The 20,349-nt window shown below is 41.9% G+C and overlaps 1 protein-coding gene across 2 annotated transcripts; it reads left to right on the top strand.

The window, feature by feature from the left end:
- The first annotated feature begins 213 nt into the window (after positions 1-213).
- On the top strand, positions 214-16,877 carry LOC124041720 (phosphotriesterase-related protein). 2 transcript variants are annotated; one of them, XM_046359634.1, is made up of 6 exons: positions 214-367; positions 3,680-3,912; positions 10,289-10,520; positions 10,707-10,972; positions 12,252-12,392; positions 15,507-16,877. In XM_046359634.1, the coding sequence occupies exons 2-6, from the start codon at positions 3,713-3,715 to the stop codon at positions 15,715-15,717; spliced, it is 1,050 nt and encodes a 349-aa protein (XP_046215590.1). In that variant the 5' UTR covers positions 214-367; positions 3,680-3,712; the 3' UTR covers positions 15,718-16,877. The 2 variants fall into 2 exon arrangements, with proteins under 2 accessions (XP_046215590.1, XP_046215591.1); XM_046359635.1 differs by lacking the exons at positions 214-367; positions 3,680-3,912 and adding an exon at positions 10,192-10,196.
- The last annotated feature ends 3,472 nt before the right edge of the window (positions 16,878-20,349 follow it).

The raw sequence follows: 20,349 nt of genomic DNA, 5'->3' as shown, positions 1-20,349 counted from the left end.
TCAAAACTGGTACTCGGTCACTCAGGTAAGCAACTCCAGTGTTTTAGGTTATTGTCCTGCTATTTGTTATTCTGTACAGGCTTCCTTCTTTTCACTCTGTCAATTATGTTAGTTTGTATTGTGGCATTACTACAATGTTGTCGATCCATCATCAGTTCTCTCAGAACACAGCCATTAATTAAACTGTCACCAATGGCCTCGATACCTTCCGGCAGGTTACAGTAGCATACTTTGTATCAGTCAAATTCTCGCGATAGTTAGGACTTCCTAATCGCACAACTTGTTGCTTCCTGGGTCTTCCTCTTGTTTTCAAGTTAAGACGATTAAGAAGAACGTTTGGACTACTGAATCGAAGCAAGATTTCCAGGTCTTATATAATTTTTGCTACATCGTAGTGTCATGAACAATGCATGTATATTTTTTCACTAATGAAATGAAAAGCAGTTGCATTTGCAGAAATCGCAGTTGCATGTTTCAGCCCGCTGTATTTGCTAGGCTCAGTTACTGCATCCAGTTGATTGCATGTTAAATTATTCGAGATCACAAGTGTGATACAAAATCTAAAACTAACGGTGCAAGAATGCATTATTTTTGTGAGAAAATAACACTGGGAACAATTAAATGATATTTATTCTATAGTTAGCAGGTCATGTGAGTTAAATGGGGGCACTTGACCTCTCGTATACAACCATAGGTCTAAAGGGCTCTTCAGTGCAGGTTTGCCAGGTCTAACTAAAATCTGCCCGCCAGGTGTGAAAACTAGCCCAATATTTTTTCACGGGAAGAGAGTTACCAGATTTATCCAATAAACCCTTTTTCCATAATGTTATTGAGCGAATTAAGAACAAATATCGACGTCATTTAACGACAGGCTAAGAAGCAACATTTGGTTTTCTATCAAAATAATAATTATTGCAAGTTTAATTAAGAATGTCGCAAGAGAATATAAATCACCCTTATTAAACTTGCCAGGTAATTTTCCATCAATGGATGTTGATTTAACTTGTTTTGACTGCTATGATTAAGCAATACGAACCCAATGAGGTGTGGTATATGGCCAATTTACCACAGCTAAGAGTTGTTCTTAGGACTTTATTTTTTGTCATTCCCGTGCTACACGGCCTGATATACAAAGTGCTTTTACACCTGCATTGTTTGCTGTTTGGGGTTTTAGGCTGGGTTTCTGTACAGCACTTTGAGATATCAGCTGATGTACGAAGGGCTATATAAATAAATTTGATTTGATTTGATTTGATATACCACGGCTTTCAACCAATCAGCATTCAGGGCTCAAACCACCAAGTTTATAATTATTAATAAATCCTGTTTGCGCATGTGCATAACTATAGATAAATATGATAGGAGAGTTTGAATGATCTAAGTTGTACAGAGGATCTCAAAACCTCTGGTCAAGAAACACTTGGACAAACTTCAAAAAAGTATTTTGGGCTCATTTCTGTCAAAAGGTGCTGTTATTATGTGCCAGATGTTAAGACAACAAACCATTATAAAAACCCTCTTAGGCCTCGCTCCCCCTCTTAGGCCTCGCTCCCCCTATCTGAGATATCTACTGCAGCCCTCATCCTCCACATAAAACACCCGTTCTGTTAAATATATAATAATAATAATATATGCCATTTAGCAGACGCTTTTATCCAAAGCGACTTACAGTCATGTGTGCATACATTCTACGTATGGGTGGTCCCGGGGATCGAAACCACTACCCTGGCGTTACAAGCGCCATGCTCTGTTAAATGTCCTCAAAGCATACATATCCCTGGGTCGCTCGTCTTTTCAGTTCGCTGCAGCTAGCGACAGGAACAAGCTGCATCAAACACTCAAACTGGACAGTTTTATCTCCATCTCTTCATTCCAAGACTCAATCATGGACACTCTTACTTACAGTTGTGGCTGCTTTGTGTGATGTGTTGTCTCTACCTTCTTTCCCGTTGTGCTGTTGTCTGTGCCCAATAATGTTTGTACCCTGTTTTGTGCTGCTACAATGCTGTGTTGTCATGTGTTGCTGCCATGCTATGTTGTCTTAGGTCTTGTTTTATGTAATGTTGTCTCTCTTGTCATGTGTGTTTTGTCCTATATTTTAATTGAATTTATTTTTAATCACCTGTCCCCGTAGGAGGCCTTTTGGTAGGCCGTCATTGTAAATAATAATTTGTTCTTAACTGACTTGCCTAGTTAAATAAAGGTTAAATACAAAATATCCTATTTGCAAGATGTACTTGTCATTTCAATAGGGTAGGCTACTGACTAAAATCTGGGTTAATAATTGTAATTAATCTTTGCCATGTTTTGCTGAGCTAGATGCAGGTAGCCTATAGGCCCTGATTGGCCAACATGCCGAAGTCCACAATGAAACTGACATTAAATGAAGAGGATGATATATTAAGGACAGAGCTGTGACCATGATCACAATTGATCACTTCCAATTTATTTAACTAAACATGGCCATTACTAATTGCATAGATACAACAAGGCTACAACAGCAAACTGAAATAATAGGCTATTTATTAAATATGTTTTCCAGCTCCAGGTAGGCTACACAAGTGGCACATTGATTTGCATTGACTCCAGTGATATCTTAATTTCAACATGTTTATTGTATCAAATGGTAGGCTACAGTAGCCTACAATGGCATATACACGAATAGCCTATTTGATGGCCAGCAGATGCAAATGTATCATTCTACACATTTTAATGTCAGTTTCACGCGAGGGAGTTCCGTAACTACCATTTCAAATATCCACTCGCTCAGTGCTCCAGACCCTAGAACTGAGCATGCGTAAAAACCTTCGCTTTCCCAAAGGAAAAGTCGACATTAGAATGCGGTTTACTTTAAACCACCTCTGAACGAATTTATCTAAAGAGCTCTAGTTTTCCAATGCTTTGTCGACGCTATGTCAGTTTTAGCGCGTTAATATGAAATAGGTGTCTCCGTAATGGCCAATCTAAATAGCCTACCAACAACTGGTAAAAAGTTGTCACGATGTGCGCGCATACTGCTCTGTCTCAGTGACTGCACCGCTCTAACAGCCAATCCCCTTAACGCACACACCCCTCCGGCTCTTCCCCTCCTCACTCAGTAACAGCCTGCTCACTGCCTGATAGTCAGCAACAGCAGGTCACAGTGAAATATATATATATATTTTTTTTTAAGAGAGAGAAATGCCATGGCGGCCGCGGTGCAATTTAGAAGTAGGACAAAAACTTGAAACCCACGAACAATACATTTTTCAAAGTAGCCCAATTTTACCGGAAAACCACAAACATGGCAGCCCTGCTTGAGTGGGCACCTGGCTAGTCATATCTATTCATGTGAAATAAGTATGTCCAGTTGCTTTCTATCTCTGTGTTTTGCTGCTGGTCTCAATCAATCCAGTAATCCATGGAACTATCCATCAACCAAATAGTTTTCCCTTTAAAAAAAAGATTGCCGTTTTGAAACTGCAAATACGGTCATTTCAGAATAACTGCAGTTACTCTGCAAAATTACTGCAGTAAAAAACAAAACGGTTATTCTGGATGCAGTATTTGCAGCATAATGCAGTTATACTGCACTCTGGCTACCATCTTTTTTACTAAGGAATGTATTTCTAGTACTGGAATATCTCATAACTAATAAGTTAAGTGTAATGTAGTAATTATAAAATATTCTATTCTGCAGGATTAAAACCCCCAGAGACCCAACCATTTCACCATGTCAGCCCTGAGCGGTAAGGTCCAGACGGTGTTGGGTCCGATAGAACCCGACCAGCTGGGTAGAACCATGACCCACGAGCACCTGACCATGACCTTTGAGTGCTGCTACTTCTCTCCGGCCCCAGGGGACGAGACGGTTGCCCAGGCCCCCATCCAGATGAAGAATCTATTCTGGCTGAAACAGAACCCTTACAGCAGGTAGACTCCCCTCCATATGTATTTCGACAGTGCACATTTTTATTTAAATTGGGTCTATACTCCAGCATTTTAGATTTGAGAAAGAATGTTTTATATTAGGCTAAAGTACATAATGTCAGCTTTTATTTGAGGGTATTTTCATACATATCTGTTTTACTGTTTAGATGCATAAAGTCCTTTAATTTCTACTCTCACCATTTGAAGAAGTCATCATTATTTGGACAAATTTACTTAGTTTAAAAATGTAGTCAAAAGTTTAGTATTTGGTCCCATATTCCTTGCACACAATAACTACATCTACAAACTTGTTGGATGCATTTGCGGTTTGTTATGGTTGTGTTTTGGATTATGTTTTGCCCAATAGGAACTGAATAATGACTTCTGCCATTTGGGAGTCACTTCTATTGTAAGGAGAGATGTTTCTGAACACTTCTACATTCATGTGGATGCTACCTTGATTATGGATAGTCATGAATGATGAGTGAGAAGGTTACAGAGGCACAAAGATTATACCACCCCCCAAAATGCTTACCTTGCCTGTTATTGATAATGGTGAGAGGTTAGCATGTTATGTTGTAGCCTCTGAACGACATCTCACTCATTATTCATGATTTGTGAAAGATGGTGCCGAAGAACATGGCTGACGTTTTACATTCTCCCAACCAATTGTTATAAAAAAAAAATTGTGTTTTGTGTAATTATGTTTTTAAAACTTATTTGTGTACATAATGTTGCTGCTACTGTCTCTTACGACCGAAAATAACTTCTGGACATCAGAAAAGAGATTACTCACCGTGGACTGGAAGAAACTATTTCCTTTAACAAGTCCGACGAGAAGGATATCCTGCTTTCACTGGAACAGGCCCAGATCCACGGCTTTTGCGTGAAGAGGGGACGCAGATCAGGGATCCTTCTGAGAATCCAAAGGCGAGCGAGTAAACTCCGAATGCCTTCCATTCTTCTTGCTAACGTGCAATCATTAGAAAATGAAATTGATGACCTACTATTAAGATTATCCTACCAACGGGACATAAAAAACTGTAACATCTTATGTTTCACCAAGACGTGGCTGAACGAAGATACGGACAACATAGAGCTAGCGGGATTTTCCATGCACTGGCAGAACAGAGACGCTACCTCAGGTAAGACGAGGGGTGGGGGTGTGTTTCTTTTTGTCAATAACAGCTGGTGCGCAATGTCTAATATTAAAGAAATCTCGAGGTATTGCTCACCTGAGGTAGAGTACCTTATGATAAGCTGCAGACCACATTATCTACTAAGAGAGTTCTCATCTGTATTATTTGTAGCCTATATCTATTTACCATCACAAAACGAAGCTGGCGCTTAGACCGCTCTCAACCAACTCTATAAGGCCATAAGCAAAGAAGAAAATGCTCACCCAGAAGTGGTGCTCCTTGTGGCCGCGGACTTTAATGCAGGCGAACTTAAATCAGTTTTACCAAATTTTTACCAGCATATCACGTGCAACCAGGAAAAATAAATCCTAGACCAACTTTACTCCACACACAGAGATGCATACACAGCTCTCCCCTGCCCTCCATTTGGCAAATCTGACCATAATTATATACTCCTGATTCCAGTTTACAAGGAAAAACGTATATGATTACGCCGATGTTACGCTACAGGACTGTTTTGGTAGCACAGACTGGAATATGTTCCGGGATTCATCCAATGTCATTGAGGAATACACCACCTCAGGCATCGGCTTCATCAATAAGTGCATCTATGACGTAGTCCCCACATTGATTGTACATACATGTCCCAACCAGAAGCCATGGATTACAGGCAACATCCGCATCGAGCTAAATGCTAGAGCTGCCGCTTTCAAGGAGCTGGATACTAAACGCATTTAAGAAATCCCGCTATGCCCTCCGACGAACCATCAAACAAGCAAAGCGTCAATACAGGATTAAGATTGAATCCTACTACACCGGCTCTGACGCTCGTTGGACGTGGCAGGGCTTGAAAACTATTACGGACTGCAAAGGGAAACCCATACACGAGCTGCCCAGTGATGCGAGCCTACCAGATGAGCTAAATGCCATTTTATGCTCGCTTCGAGGCAAGCAACACTGAAGCATGCATGAGAGCACCAGCTCTTCTGCATAAATGTGTGATTACGCTCTTGGTAGCCGACGTGAACAAAACCTATAAACAGGTCAACATTCACAAAGCCGCTGGGCCAGACGTATAACCAGGATGTGTACTCAAAGCATGCACGGACCAACTGTCATGTTTTCACTGACATTTTCAACCTCTGTAATATCTACCTGTTTCAAGCAGACCACCATAGTTCCTGTGCCCAAGCGAAGGTAACCTGCATAAATGATTACCGCCCCGTGGCAATCATGCCGGTAGTCATGAATTGCTTTGAAAGGCTGGTCATGGCTCACATCAACAGCATCCTCCCGGACACCCTAGACCCACTCCAATTTGCATACCGCCCCAACAGATCCACAGATGACGCAATCTCAATCGCGTTCCACACTTCCCTTTCTCACCTGGACAAAAGGAACACCTATTTGAGAATGCTGTTAATTGACTACAGCCCAGCGTTCAACACCATAGTGCCCATGAAGCTCATCACTAAGCTAATGACTCTGGGACTTAACACCTCTCTCTGCAACTAGATCCTGGACTTCCTGACGTTCCGCCCCCAGGTGGTAAGAGTAGGCAACAATAGGTCTGCCACGTTGATCCTTAACACTGGGGCCCCTCAGGGGTGTGTACTTAGTCCTCTTCTGTATTCCCTGTTCACCCACAACTATGTGACCAAACACGACTCCAACGCCATCATTATGTTTGCTGACGACACAACAGTGGTATGCCTGATCACCGACAACGATGAGACTGCCTATAGGGAGGTTAGAGAACTTGAAGTCGTGAAGAGTGCACGACAACACTTTTCCCCCCTCAGGAGACTGAAAAGATTTGGCATATGGGTCCCCAGATCCTCAAAGGTTCTACAGCTGCACCACATCTTGACCGGTTGCATTACCGCCTGGTATGGCCACTGCTCGGCATCTGACCATAAGGCGCTACAGAGGGTAGTGCGAACATCCCAGTACATCACTGGGGCCAAGCTTGCTGCCATCCAGGATCTATATAATAGGCGGTGTCAGAGAAAAGCCCATAAAAGAGACTCCAGTCACCCAGGTTATAGACTGTTTTCTCTGCTACCGCACGGCAAGCGGTACCGGAGCACAAAGTCTAGTACCAAAAGCCTTCTTAACAGCTTCTACCCCCAAGCCATTAGACTGCTGAACAACTCATAAAAATCGCCACAGGACAATTGACATTGATCCCCCCCCCCCTTTTTGAACACTGCTGCTTCTCGCTGTTTGTTTGTTACCTATGCATAATCACTTCGCCTCCACCTACATGTACAGATTACCTCAACTAGTCTGTACCCCTGCACACTGACTCGGTACTGGTGCACCCTGTATATAGTCTCGTTATTCTTATTGTGTTACTTTTTTATTTTAGCCTACTTGGTAAATTATTGTCTTCTTCTTGAACTGCACTGTTGGTTAATGGTTTGTAGTTTGTAAGTAAGCATTTCACGGTAAAGTCTACTCTTGTTGTATTCAGCATTTCACGGTAAAGTCTACTCTTGTTGTATTCAGCATTTCACGGTAAAGTCTACTCTTGTTGTATTCAGCGCATGTGGCAAAATAAAGTTTGATTTGATTTTGATTTATTCATGATTTTTCTTAACCATGGCATTATCAGGATTAATTTAAAGTTTTCAGAAACATCTCATCTTCTCATTTAGAAAGAAAATTACTTCAGTCACAGGGCTCTATAAAATTTGTTTTATTTTTGCCCGATTCTGATTTTCCCCAAATTCTGTTTTCTCCATTGAGATTTTCCAGGTTTCCGTTCATCAGATTTTTAGGTTTTCTAACTTTTATGAAGAAAAAAAATAACATAATCGAAAACCAGATGTCTTTAGTTATAGTGAAACAAGTCAATTCTGGTCTTCATTTTGACTGTTCGTTACAAAAGTGATAGATTTGGGTCTTTCAGTAATAAATCTAGCTCTTTTTGCACCTAGCGGTTCAACTCTACCATTGACATCATGATGTGTAGGCGCCTTGAGAAGGTGCAAGGTGCCTCTACGTCATCTTAAGGGAGGGGTTCGGTATGAAATACACTCCCTTCTAGATGTGCTGGGTGGTACCACCTCAAGCCTTACTATAAAAGTAGGCGACAGCACGCCCTATTTGGCAATGGTCTTGGTAAGTATAGTGTGCCAATATATTTTGCATGATGCTTTCTTGAATAGACAATTGAAGTTACACAAAATTCGAAAGGCAGTAAGGCACATTTCCTTATATGACCAAATTCAACGTTTCATACACGTTATGTGCTTTTCCGAAATAGAAAACATGTCGGCTGAGGATTATAAATTTATATTTGTAGCTACATAATCTTAACAAGAAATAGATGACAATGGTGGTCATGACAACTTGGCTCATAGTTCAATGGTTGTGAGTTATTTAAAATGTAATTTTTTTTTAAATAAAGGTTAACTAGGCAAGTCAGTTAAGAACAAATTCTTATTTACAATGACAGCCTAGGAACAGTGGGTTAACTGCCTTATTCAGGGGCAGAACGAAAGATGTTTGTCAGCTCGGGGATTTGATCTAGCATCCTTTTGGTTATGGGCCCAACGCTCTAACCACTACCTGCCTCCCCCTGCCGCCCTAATCCCACATGGGGCAGATATCTTTTTTTTTTATTCTGAAAACTGAAAGCATACCTTTGAGCAGGGCTGGATTAAGAAATCATAGGTACTTCGTTTATTTTTTTTAATAGCTTTAATAATACCACACAAATGACCAAAATGAGTGGCTACTCTGACTGACAAACTGAGATCAATCTGGTCTTGAATTTTGTTTTAAACAATAGCCTAGGCCAAAGAAGCGACACACAGATTGTACAAATACACTACCGTTCAAAAGTTTGGGGTCACTTAGAAATGTCCTTGTTTTTGAAAGAAAAGCTAATTTTGTCCATTTTTAAAAGAACATCAACTTGATCAGAAATACAGTGTAGACATTGTTAATGTTGTAAATGACTATTGTAGCTGGAAATGGCTGATATTTAATGGAATATTTACATAGGCGTACAGAGGCCCATTATCAGCAACCATCACTCCTAGCTAATCCAAGTTTATAATTTTAAAAGGCTAAATGATCATTAGAAATCCCTTTTGCAATTATGTTAACACAGCTGAAAACTGTTGTTGTGATTAAAGAAGCAATAAAACTGGCCTTCTTTAGACTAGTTGAGTATCTGGAGCATCAGCCTTTGTGGGTTCCATTACAGGCTCAAAATAGCAGAAACAAATAACTTTCTTCTGAAACTTGTCAGTCTATTTTTGTTCTGATAAATGAAGGCTATTCCATGTGAGAAATTGCCAAGAAACTGAAGATCTTGTACAACGCTGTGTACTACTTCCTTCACAGAACAGCGCAAACAGGCTCTAATTAGAATAGAGAGAGGAGTGGGAGGCCCCGTGCACAACTGGGCAAGAGGACAAGTACATAAGTGTTTCTAGTTTGAGAAGCAGACGCCTCACAAGTCCTCAACTGGCAGCTTCATTAAATATTACCAGCAAAACACCTGTCTCAACATCGACAGTGAAGAGGCGACTCCAGGATGTTGGCCTTCTCAGCAGAGTTCCTCTGTCCAGTGTCTGTGTTCTTTTGCCCATCTTAATCTTTTCTTTTTATTGGACTGTCTGAGATATGGCTTTTGTTTTGCAACTCTGCCTAGAAAGCCAGCATCCTAGAGTCGCCTCTTCATTGTTGACGTTGAGACTGGTGTTTTGCGGGTTTCCAGCTACAATAGTTATTTACAACATTAACAATGTCTACACTATATTTCTGATCAATTTGATGTTATTTTAAATGGACACAATGTGCTTTTCTTTCAAAAACAAGGACATTTCTAAGTGACCCCAAACTTTTAAACAGTAGTGCATTTACATTTATATATTCTTATTCCATTCCTTTACTTAGATTTGTGTGTTAGGTATTGGTTGTGGAATTGTTAGATATTACTTGTTAGATATTGCGGCACTGTCGGAAGTAGAAGTACAAGCATTTCGCTACACTCTCAATAACATCTGCTAACCATGTGTATGTGGAGCAGGTGTTTTTTAATGTTTTGTACGCTCAGTGTGGTCTAGCACCCTAACAGCAAGTAGTCTATATAGCCCGTACAGCAGGCAGATTTCTAGAACCATACAGCAGGTAGTCTAGCGCCTTTACAGCAGGCAGTCTAGAATGTGTTCAGGCTGAAGCCAATAGACAAATCTCTGTGTCCCTGTAACAATCTTCTTCAGCCATGAAAACCTGCTGCTGCTGCAGGAGACCAATGCTGTGCGGGAAGAGCTGCATGAGTACCGAAAGGCAGGAGGGGGTACCATCGTAGAAAACACTACCCAGGGTATCGCCCGGGATCTGCCCTGCCTCAAACAGCTGGCCAAGAATACGGGCGTCCACATCATAGGAGGCGCGGGGTACTATGTGGACGCCACCCACTCTGAGGCCACCAGGAAGATGACCGTGGAGAAGGTGGGGGAGGTTTATGGTAGTCTGTGTCTGTGTGAAGGTATACTGGCCCATTTGTAGAAGCCCCCTCTCGGTCAAATGTATCCAAGTGGCTTTGGTCAGCTGTCTCCCACCTGAGGGAGCTATGGCCAGTTTGTGTCCCTTGTCTGCCGCTACTTCCCCTGACTAACACTCGACTTCTCTCTCCAGCTCACAGACATCATCATCAGTGAGGTTCTCCATGGGGCGGATGGGACCGAGATCCGCTGCGGTGTGATTGGAGAGATCGGCTGCAGCTGGCCAATCACGGACAGTGAGAAGAAAGTGCTGCAGGCCACTGCACATGCTCAGACCGAGCTGGGCTGCCCAGTCATCATCCACCCAGGACGGAACCCTGGTGCACCGGCTGAGATAGTGCGTCTCCTGCAAGAAGCTGGAGGTGACATCAGCAAGACCGTTATGTCACACCTGGATAGGTGAGAGCTTTCATTCAGGGCCCAGAGTGGAATGGAGGGGTGGCAGGACTTTTTTTCCTGGTCAGTCACATAGTCAGGAAAAGGTCAGAGGCCTACATGGGTTTATAATACAGTATGAACAATTATACTTATAAAGCAAGCTTCTACAGTGCATTCTGAAAGTATTCAGACCTATTGACTTTTTCCACATTTTGTTACATTAAAAGCAACAACACAAAAGTACCACATTTTCATAAGTATTGAGATACTTTACTCAGTTCTTTATTGAAGCACCTTTGGCAGCAATTACAGCCTCGAACCTTCTTGGTTATGACACTACAAGCTTGGCACACCTGTATTTGGAGAGTTTCTCCCATTCTTCTCTGCAGGTCCTCTCAAGCTCTTGTCCCGAAGCCACTCCTGCGTCGTCTTGGCTGTGTGCTTAGGGTGTGACTTCCGTCTGGCCACTCTACCATGAAGGCCTAATTGGTGGAGTGTCCTTTTGGAAGGTTCTCCCATCTCTACAGAGAAACTCGGGATCTCTGTCACAGTGATCATCGGGTTCTTGGTCACCTCCCTGACCAAGGTCCTTCTCCCCCGATTGCTCAGTTTGGCTGGGAGGCTAGCTCTAGGGAGAGTCTTGGTGGTTCCAAACTTATTCCATTTAAGAATGATGGAGGCACTGTATTCTTAGGGAGCTTCAATGCTACAGAAATGTTTTGGTACCCTTCCCTAAACCTGTTGCCTCGACACAATCCTGTCTCGGAGCTCTATGGACAATTCCTTGGATCTCACGGCTTGGTTTTTGCTCTGACATGCGCTGTCAACTGTGGGATCTTATATAGACGTGTGTGTCTCTCCAAATCATGTCCAATCAATTTAATTTACCACAGGTGGACACTAATGAAGTTGTAGAAACATCTCAAGGATGATCAATGGAAACAAGATGCTCCCGAGTTAAATTTCAAGTCTCATAGCAAAGTGTCTGAATAATTCTAAGGTATTTCTGTTTCTATTTTTTAATACATTTGTGAACATTTCTAAACCTGTTTTCGCTTTGTCATTTTGGGGTATTGTGTGTAGATTAGATTATTTTTTAAATACTCTAAAATTGATTTTTTTTATATAAGGCTGTAACAAAATGTGGAAAAGGTGAAGGTGTCTGAATACCTTCGGAATACACTGTAATTGTTCAGGAATGGGTTAAGGCGTATTGTGGAGCATTTTAATCTGCTGATGCCTCAAAGATCGCTTCAGTGATGAGTGACTAAATTATTCATGGTTTGTTTTCCTAACACAGGACCATATTTGACAATGGAGAGCTGCTGGAGTTTGCAAAGATGGGGAGTTACCTGGAATACGACCTGTTTGGAACAGAGATGCTGAACTATGCCTATAACATGGAGGTGGACATGCCCAGTGACAGCCAGAGAGTCAAGACGTGAGTGCTCTTTGCTACCGAACTACCTACTACACAAATGCAGCTAAACTAGATCAATTTGGTTGTGTGTATCTACTTCACAATACTTTACTAAACCTAAAAAGTGAAATAACGCCCATGGATCTCTTTTGATGTGTGTGCGTGCATCAAATCAAACTTTATTTCTCACATGCGCCGAATACAACAGGTGAAATACAACCGTGAAATGCTTACTTACAAGCCCTTAACCAGGAATGCAGTTCAACAAAGAGTTAAGACAATATTTTCCAAATAAACTAAAGTTTAAAAAATTCTAAAAAGTAACACAATAAAATAACAATAACCCGGCCATATACACAGGGTACCGGTACCGAGTCAATTTTCCGGGGGTACAGGTTAGTCGAGGTAATTTGTACATGTAGGTAGGGGTCAAGTGACTATGCATAGATAGTAAACAGCGAATAGCAGCAGTGTAAAAACAAACTGGGGGGGAGCAATCTAAATAGTCAGGGATGCCATTTGATTAATTGTTCATCAGTCTTATGGCATGGGGGTAGAAGCTGGACCTAGACTTGGCGCTCCGGTACTGCTTGCCGTGTGGTAGCAGAGAGAACAGTCTATGACTTAGGTGACTGAATACTTTGGCAATTTATTTTACTTTCCTCTGACACTGCCTAGTAAATAGGTCCTGTATGGCAGGAAGCTTGGCCCCAGTGACGTACTGGGCCGTTCGCACTACCCTCTGTAGTGCCTTAACGTCAAATGCTGAGCAGTTGCCATACCAGGTGGTGATGCAACCAGTCAGGATGCTCTCGATGGTGCAGCTGTAGACATTTTTGAGGATCTGGGGACCATTGCCAAATCTTTTCAGTCTCCTGAGGGGGAAAAGGTGTTGTCGTGCCCTCTTCATGATAGTTCTATGGTGATGTGGACACCAAAGAACTTGAAACTCTCAACCCGCTACACTACAGCCCTGTTGAAGTTAATGGGGGCCTGTTCGGACCGCCTTTTCCTGTAGTCCACAATCATCTCCTTTGTCTTGCACACATTGAGGGAGAGGTTGTTGTCCTGGCACCACACGGCCAGGTCTCTGACCTCCTCCCTATAGGCTGTTTCATCATTGTCTGTAATCAGGCCTACCACTGTTGTGTCGTCTGCAAACTTAATGATGACGTTGGAGTTGTGTTTGGCCACGCGGTCGTGGGTGAACAGGGAGTACAGGATGAGAGGTGCCCCAGTGTTGAGGATGAGCGTGGCAGATGTGTTGTTGCCTACTTTTACCACCTGGGGGTGGCCAGTCAGGAAGTCCAGGATCCAGTTGCAGAAGGAGATGTTTAGTCCCAGGGTCCTTAGCTTAGTGATGAGCTTTGTGGGCACTATGGTGTTGAACGCTGAGCTGTAGTCAATTAACAGCATTCTCACATAGGTGTTCCTTTTGTCCAGATGGCAAAGAACAGTGTGGAGTGCGATTGAGGTTGCGTCATCTGTGGATTTGTTGGTGCTCCGGAATTCTATAGTAGGATTCAATTTTAATCCTGCATTGACGTTTTGCCTGTTTGAGGGCATAGCTGGATTTCTTGTAAGCGTGCGGTATGCAAATTGGAGTAGGTCTAGGGTATCTGGGATGATGCTATTGATGTGATCCATTTCAAAGCACTTCATGGCTACCGACGTGAGTGCTACTTGGCAGCTCGCGGCTGGGTTTCCCTTTTGTGGTCTGTAATAGTTTACAAGTCCTGTCACATCCTACGAGCGTCAGAGCCGGTATAGTAGGATTCAATTTTAATCCTGCATTGACGTTTTGCCTGTTTGAGGGCATAGCTGGATTTCTTGTAAGCGTCCGGATTAGTGTCCCACTCCTTGAAAGTGACAGCTCTAGCCTTTAGCTCGATGCAGATGTTGCCTGTAATCCATGGCTTCTGGTTGGGATATGTACGTACGGTCACTGTGGGGACGATGTCGTCGATGCACTTATTGATGGTATACTCCTCAATGCCATTAGATTAATCCCGGAACATTTTCCAGTCTGTGCTACCAGAACAGTCCTGTAGTGTAGCATCCGCGTCATCTGACCACTTCCATATTGATCAAGTCACTGGTACTTTCTGCTTTAGTTTTTGCTTGTAAGAAGGAATCAGGAGGATAGAATTATGGTCACTTTACCAGATGGAGGCCCGGGGAGAGCTTTGTATGTGTCTCTGTGTGGCGTAAAGGTGGTCCAGAGTTATTATTATTTTATTTTTCTCTGGTTGCACATGCTGGTGGAAATGAGGTAAAACTGATTTAAGTTTGCCTGCATTAAAGTCCCCGGCCTCTAGGAGCGCCGCTTCCTGATGAGCATTTTCTTGTTTGCTTATGGCCTTATACAGCTGGTTGAGTGCTGTCTTAGTGCCAGCATCGGTTTGTGGTGGTAAATAGACGGCTATGAATAATATAAATGAGAACTCTGTTGGTAAATAGTGTGGTCTACAGCTTATCATGAGGTACTCTACCTCAGGCGAGTTATACCTCGAAACATCTTTAATATTAAACATCACCCACCAGATGTTATTGTCAAAATATGACACACACCCCCGCCCCTCGTCTTACGAGATGCAGCTTTTCTGTCCTGCCGATGCAGGGAAAATCCCACCAGCTCTATATTATCCATGTCGCCGTTCAGCCGCGACTCGATTAAACATAAGATATTACAGTTTAATGTTCCGTTGGTAGGATAGTCTTGATCGTATTTCATCCATTTTGTTTTCCAATGATTGCACATTGGCCAATAGAACGGATGGCAGTGGAGGTTTACTCACTCGCCTACGAATTCTCAGACGGCAGCCCGACCTTCGCACCCCCTTTTCTCCGTCTTTTCTTCACTCAAATGACAGTGATTTGGGCCCGTTCCTGAGAAAGCAGTATATCTTTCATGTCAGACTCATTAAAGAAAAACAACTTTGTCCAGTTTGAGGTGAGTAATCGCTGTTCTGATGTCCAAAAGTTATTTTCGGTCATAAGAGACAGTAGCAGCAACGTTATATGCAAAATAAGTTGCAAACAAGGGCGAAAAATCTCATAAAACAGCATAGTTGGTTAGGAGCACGTAAAACGGCAGCCATTAGATGTGTGTGTGTGTGTCCCCACCCTCTCTAGCTTGGCGTTCCTGGTCCAGGAGGGATATGAGGACAACATTGTCATTGCCCACGACATCCACACCAAGAACCGTCTCACCAAGTACGGAGGGCACGGCTACTCACACATACTGAAGAACATCGTGCCCAAGATGCTGAGGAGAGGGATTAACCAGAACCAGGTGGACAAGATCCTCATAGACAACCCCAAACGCTGGCTCACGTTCAAATGAAGGATCAGAATCAGATCACGCAGAAGATAAAGGCTGCTCCATAGGCCTTTATCCTTTTCAACAGCTACTGAACTCACAGTAAAAAAAGTGTTTAGAAATGTTTTATTACTTGCAAATTATCAAATGCAATTAATGTCAGAAGTTGACATGTTTTATTCTTGCTACTTGTCTGTGATTTACTGAATCAAAGTGTTCTATTGAGAGGTAAACAAGGAAAGAAAACCTTGGATTGAAAACTAACAACATTCTGATAGCTGAGTGAGGAGTAATGTTAAATCAAATATATTTGTCACACAATTACTTGCCATGACTGAATCAAAGCTTCAATTCATGTTTGTAATTCATTATTAATACTGTAAGCAAATAAATTAAACCATCCAGCTAGAAAATAAGTCGTAGACTAAATCTAAATGTGGTGCCAATATACACAGAAACCAAATGTCATTTAACAAGACAAAGCGACAGTTTCTGCCCCAAACAAACTCAAGGACATGGACCGCACATCGTCTGCACCTGGTGCTCTACTCATAAATATGGTGCTTTCCGTTCTGACTAGTTTTAGTAAAAGCCATAGGAGCTTTGTAGTAATGACGTTTAACAAAGATTCTTTGTGAAAAGTAGTAACATTGTTCCCGTTTTAGATTTTAGATTTTTTTATTTCTAAAAGATATTGGGGTACCAAAAGTTCTTTATTAGTATGCTTGTTAGATGAGTTTTCATGATGTCACACTGTGACTGGGTGGATATAGGAGGGGATCTGGTTGGCTGGTAGGTTGTGATGTCACCCAATGGGTTCCTATGGGAGGGAGCTGGTTGGCTGGTAGGTCATCCTGACGGACATGGTCTTCTCTTCTGAGAACAGGTGGCATCACAGAGGGACTTCACCACATGAGCATCGACATCACAGCAGACGATACATAACCATTGTGTCACTTTAGGACAGTGTGTGATAGGATTTTAAAAGTTAGGGAGTAGGAGTGTATTTTTTTCTTTCTGATACATCACCAAATTGAGCATCATGGTAGTCTGCCATTCAGAGGAAAATGTGACCCAGGAATATTTTCTTACCATTTTTAATGCTCTGCTAAAATTAGAACTGACCTGTTGATTTTGTTTTACATGAATACTGTACCAAAGTCATTAAAATTGGTTTTGATTTATTTTCTCTAGTGGAATGTTTTTCTTCCATATAATGCATCGTTTCCATTTCAAATACTGGCTATAGACCTAATTAATCTTAGTGGAGTAGCACTTAATTCATTTTCCAGGAAAAAGTTGAATTGGACTGTGTATGAGGATAATGATAGCTTTTTACACTTAATGCAGTAGTCTTATAAAGCATTTGTAATAGATCAGCACTGCAGTAAGATGCAGACAGAAACACACCAAACATTACTTCATACAGTATAGTTTTAATCACCTCTGAGTATATTTCCTATTCTATAGACTAACATGAACTGAGATGTGTTACAAGACCAATGGAAATGAATTGATTAGTTGACCCAATGTCAAAAGCCATGAACAGCAATGAAGCATTAACACCATTCCTGTTTAACCATTAATATTGGTTTATGCAGATGACACGTTCACTCGTCACCTTCCTTGTTTCCACGTGTCCAAGTTTCTGTATTGGACATTGCATAATTTGGAGATTTTATGCACAAAACTATGTCCATTTTAATGTTAATTCAATGGTTCACTTCTGACCCGCCAAACCGTGCTTCTTAACACCCGCCAGCTTAACCCAGAAGCCAGCTGCACCAACGTGTCATAAGGTGAATGCACCAATTTGTAAGTCGCTCTGGATAAGAGCGTCTGCTAAATGACTTAAATGTAAATGTGTCGGAGGAAACACTGTTCAACTGACAAACGAAGTCGTCCTGCAGGCACCCGGCCCGCCACATGGAGTCGCTAGAGCGCGATGAACCGTGCTACAATATCTTCAAAATGGTCACAGCAATTCCCTGTGCATGAGTGTTTGGAGAGAAGAGGGGAGCAGGGAGAGATGGTGATAGCTCTGATATTAGATGCATGTTGAGGGAAAAGTACTCCCAATTCATATATTATGTGATCTCTTCCATCAAAAGGAGAGATTTTTTGCAATTTCATATTTGAACATCCACTAAGAGACATTCTGTTTTTAGAATGGCGTTTCTGGATGGCCACAGAGGACATGGGCAGTACGTTTTCTTGGTCCCTTGCCACACCTCAGCTCCCCCTGTGTCCAATTAATCACTGGAGAAAATCAAAGCCACAGAGGGAGAGCATTAGGTGGGAGTTGGTTGTAGTGCATGTTTCCCCATACACATTAGCAGTGGCGATTTTAGCATGTAAATCTTGGTGGGGTGAACTCCCACATTTTTTGGGGATGCATGCCAGCAAATCCACAACACAACACTAAACAGACAGAAACGGTTAGGGCCTACATAAAGCTGTCCCAACAGCAGAGCTTTCTTTTAAGCACCATGGAGTGAATCCTTAATACCTGGCTGTCAGGAGAGCCTTGTCTGGCAGTGAAACAGTTCATTCAGCCTCATTTACTGCCTTTAAAAAAAACATGGCTGACCTGCTTAAATAAATGTGGTTTCTACTGATAATTGATATGTACTAACTATGACATAAGGGGACGACGAGCGAATAAGAGGCTATCTGTCATTTTGATTAAGACAATGAGTGAGCTAGGACGGACGTCAGTAGTTCAGCACTTTTGAGATGTACAGCGAGAGAATTCAGAACATGGGCCGTTCTTACAGTATTCTCCCTATACACCAAGTCAGAACTGTAGGATAAATAAAGGGGTCAAATAAGCAGACAATGAAAGCTATTACAATATTGGATGATCATATTATAGGCTACATGTGCACCATCAAGTCAGAACAGTAGGCTAAGTTATGAGTGTGAAAGGGAACAAATATTTAGGATGAGACACATGGGCACAACAACTTACTACACAACATACACTTAGTATTACTTTCTTAGCTACAGTATACATATCTCCCTGGAATATTACATAATTTATGGAACAGCATACAATACATTTTTGGACCATGGTGCTGTGCTCACTTGAATAGGAAGGTGGCACGGCGATCCTTCATGTGGGCAAATTTTGTCATGAAACTTTGTCATCAATGTCTGGCATTCTCTGGATTTATGGTGCTTTCAAGAGAACTGGGAACTCTGAATTTGAATTATGACGTCAGTGATCTTCAGGTCAGAGCTGTAGAAAGAGGCGCGACTTTGAATTCCGAGTTGGATGACCGTTCAAAACGTATTTTCCCAGTTGTCTTGAAGTCACTGAAGTCTAAGGTTTCCCAGTTACGAGTTTCTAGTTGTTTTGAACGCAGCAGAAGTCATTCTGGATTGACAGCATGGCCAATATTCAACATTTTATGGCCCAATTAAGCTTGGAAAAGAGACCCTTAAACCCATTTTGGACCAAACATCCACTCCATGGAATAGCAGGCTAGTGATTGCTTTGCAATGCTTGCAGTTAGCCATGGATTCCTTCCAAACCACTCATGGTTCAATTTGCGATTTCCAACTTATTTTGTAATGTTTATGTCCAATGGCCGATGAGCACCGATATGTTTTAGATCATTTCTCTTCATATGACAAGGATGGAAAAGGATTTGGCAGTAGATTGTCGACTTGATTCATGATTATGACTGCTTTCTTGCTTGCAAAAATGTTGAAAGTATGATGTTGATATGATCAGTCCAGTCAAAGCTACAGTAGATATAACGTGATTTGACATTTTATCTGTATCCAATGACCTTGAGCCTTCTTGGATGGGCACTTCTAATGTAACTCTATGGCAGCACCCAAGAGGCTTGAATTTTCGAGCTTTACCCGTAGGTTTTGCAGTTATGATGTAGTTCTGTGTCCCCATGGGTAACGGAACAGTGAACCAATCACAGTGCAACTAGAGAACATTAGCAACCCCTACGCTCCATATTTTCTGCTGGCTGCCCCACCAGCACAGAAATCAAATCAAATGTTATTCGTCACATGCACATGTTTAGCAGATGTTATTGCAGGTGTAGCGAAATGCTTGTGTTCCTAGCTCCAACAGTACAGTAATGTCTAACAATTCACAACAATACACACAAATCTAAAAGTAAAATAATGAAATTAAGAAATATATAAATATTAGGACAAGCAATGTCGGAGTGGCATTGACTAAAACACAGTAGAATAGAATACAGTATATACAATTAGTAAAGCAGTATGTAAACATTATTAAAGTGACCAGTGATTCCATGTCTAAGATGCAGGGTTGAGTAACCGGGTGGTAGCCGGCTAGTGATGGCTATTTAACAGTGGGCTTTGAGATAGAAGTTGTTTTTCAGTCTCTCCGTCCAAGATTTGGTACTTCTGTACTGACCTCTCCTGGATGATAGCGGGGTGAACAGGCCGTGGCTCGGGTGGTTGATGTCCTTCATGATCTTTTTGGCCTTCCTGTGACATCAAATCAAATCAAATCAATTTTATTTATATAGCCCTTCGTACATCAGCTGATATCTCAAAGTGCTGTACAGAAACCCAGCCTAAAACCCCAAACAGCAAACAATGCAGGTGTAAAAGCACGGTGGCTAGGAAAAACTCCCTAGAAAGGCCAAAACCTAGGAAGAA

Source organism: Oncorhynchus gorbuscha, linkage group LG08, assembly GCF_021184085.1.
Source record: "Oncorhynchus gorbuscha isolate QuinsamMale2020 ecotype Even-year linkage group LG08, OgorEven_v1.0, whole genome shotgun sequence".
Lineage (NCBI taxonomy): Eukaryota > Metazoa > Chordata > Actinopteri > Salmoniformes > Salmonidae > Oncorhynchus > Oncorhynchus gorbuscha.
Note: the sequence above shows the minus strand (reverse complement) of the source record. Positions and strands in the feature narration are given on the sequence as shown.

Coding starts and splice junctions, on each gene's coding strand:
- LOC124041720 (XM_046359634.1), top strand. CDS start 3,713: ATGTCAGCCCTGAGCGGTAAGGTCCAGACGGTGTTGGGTCCGATAGAA. Junction 3,913..10,288: donor AAACAGAACCCTTACAGCAG/GTAGACTCCCCT, acceptor AATCTTCTTCAG/CCATGAAAACCTGCTGCTGC. Junction 10,521..10,706: donor GGAAGATGACCGTGGAGAAG/GTGGGGGAGGTT, acceptor TTCTCTCTCCAG/CTCACAGACATCATCATCAG.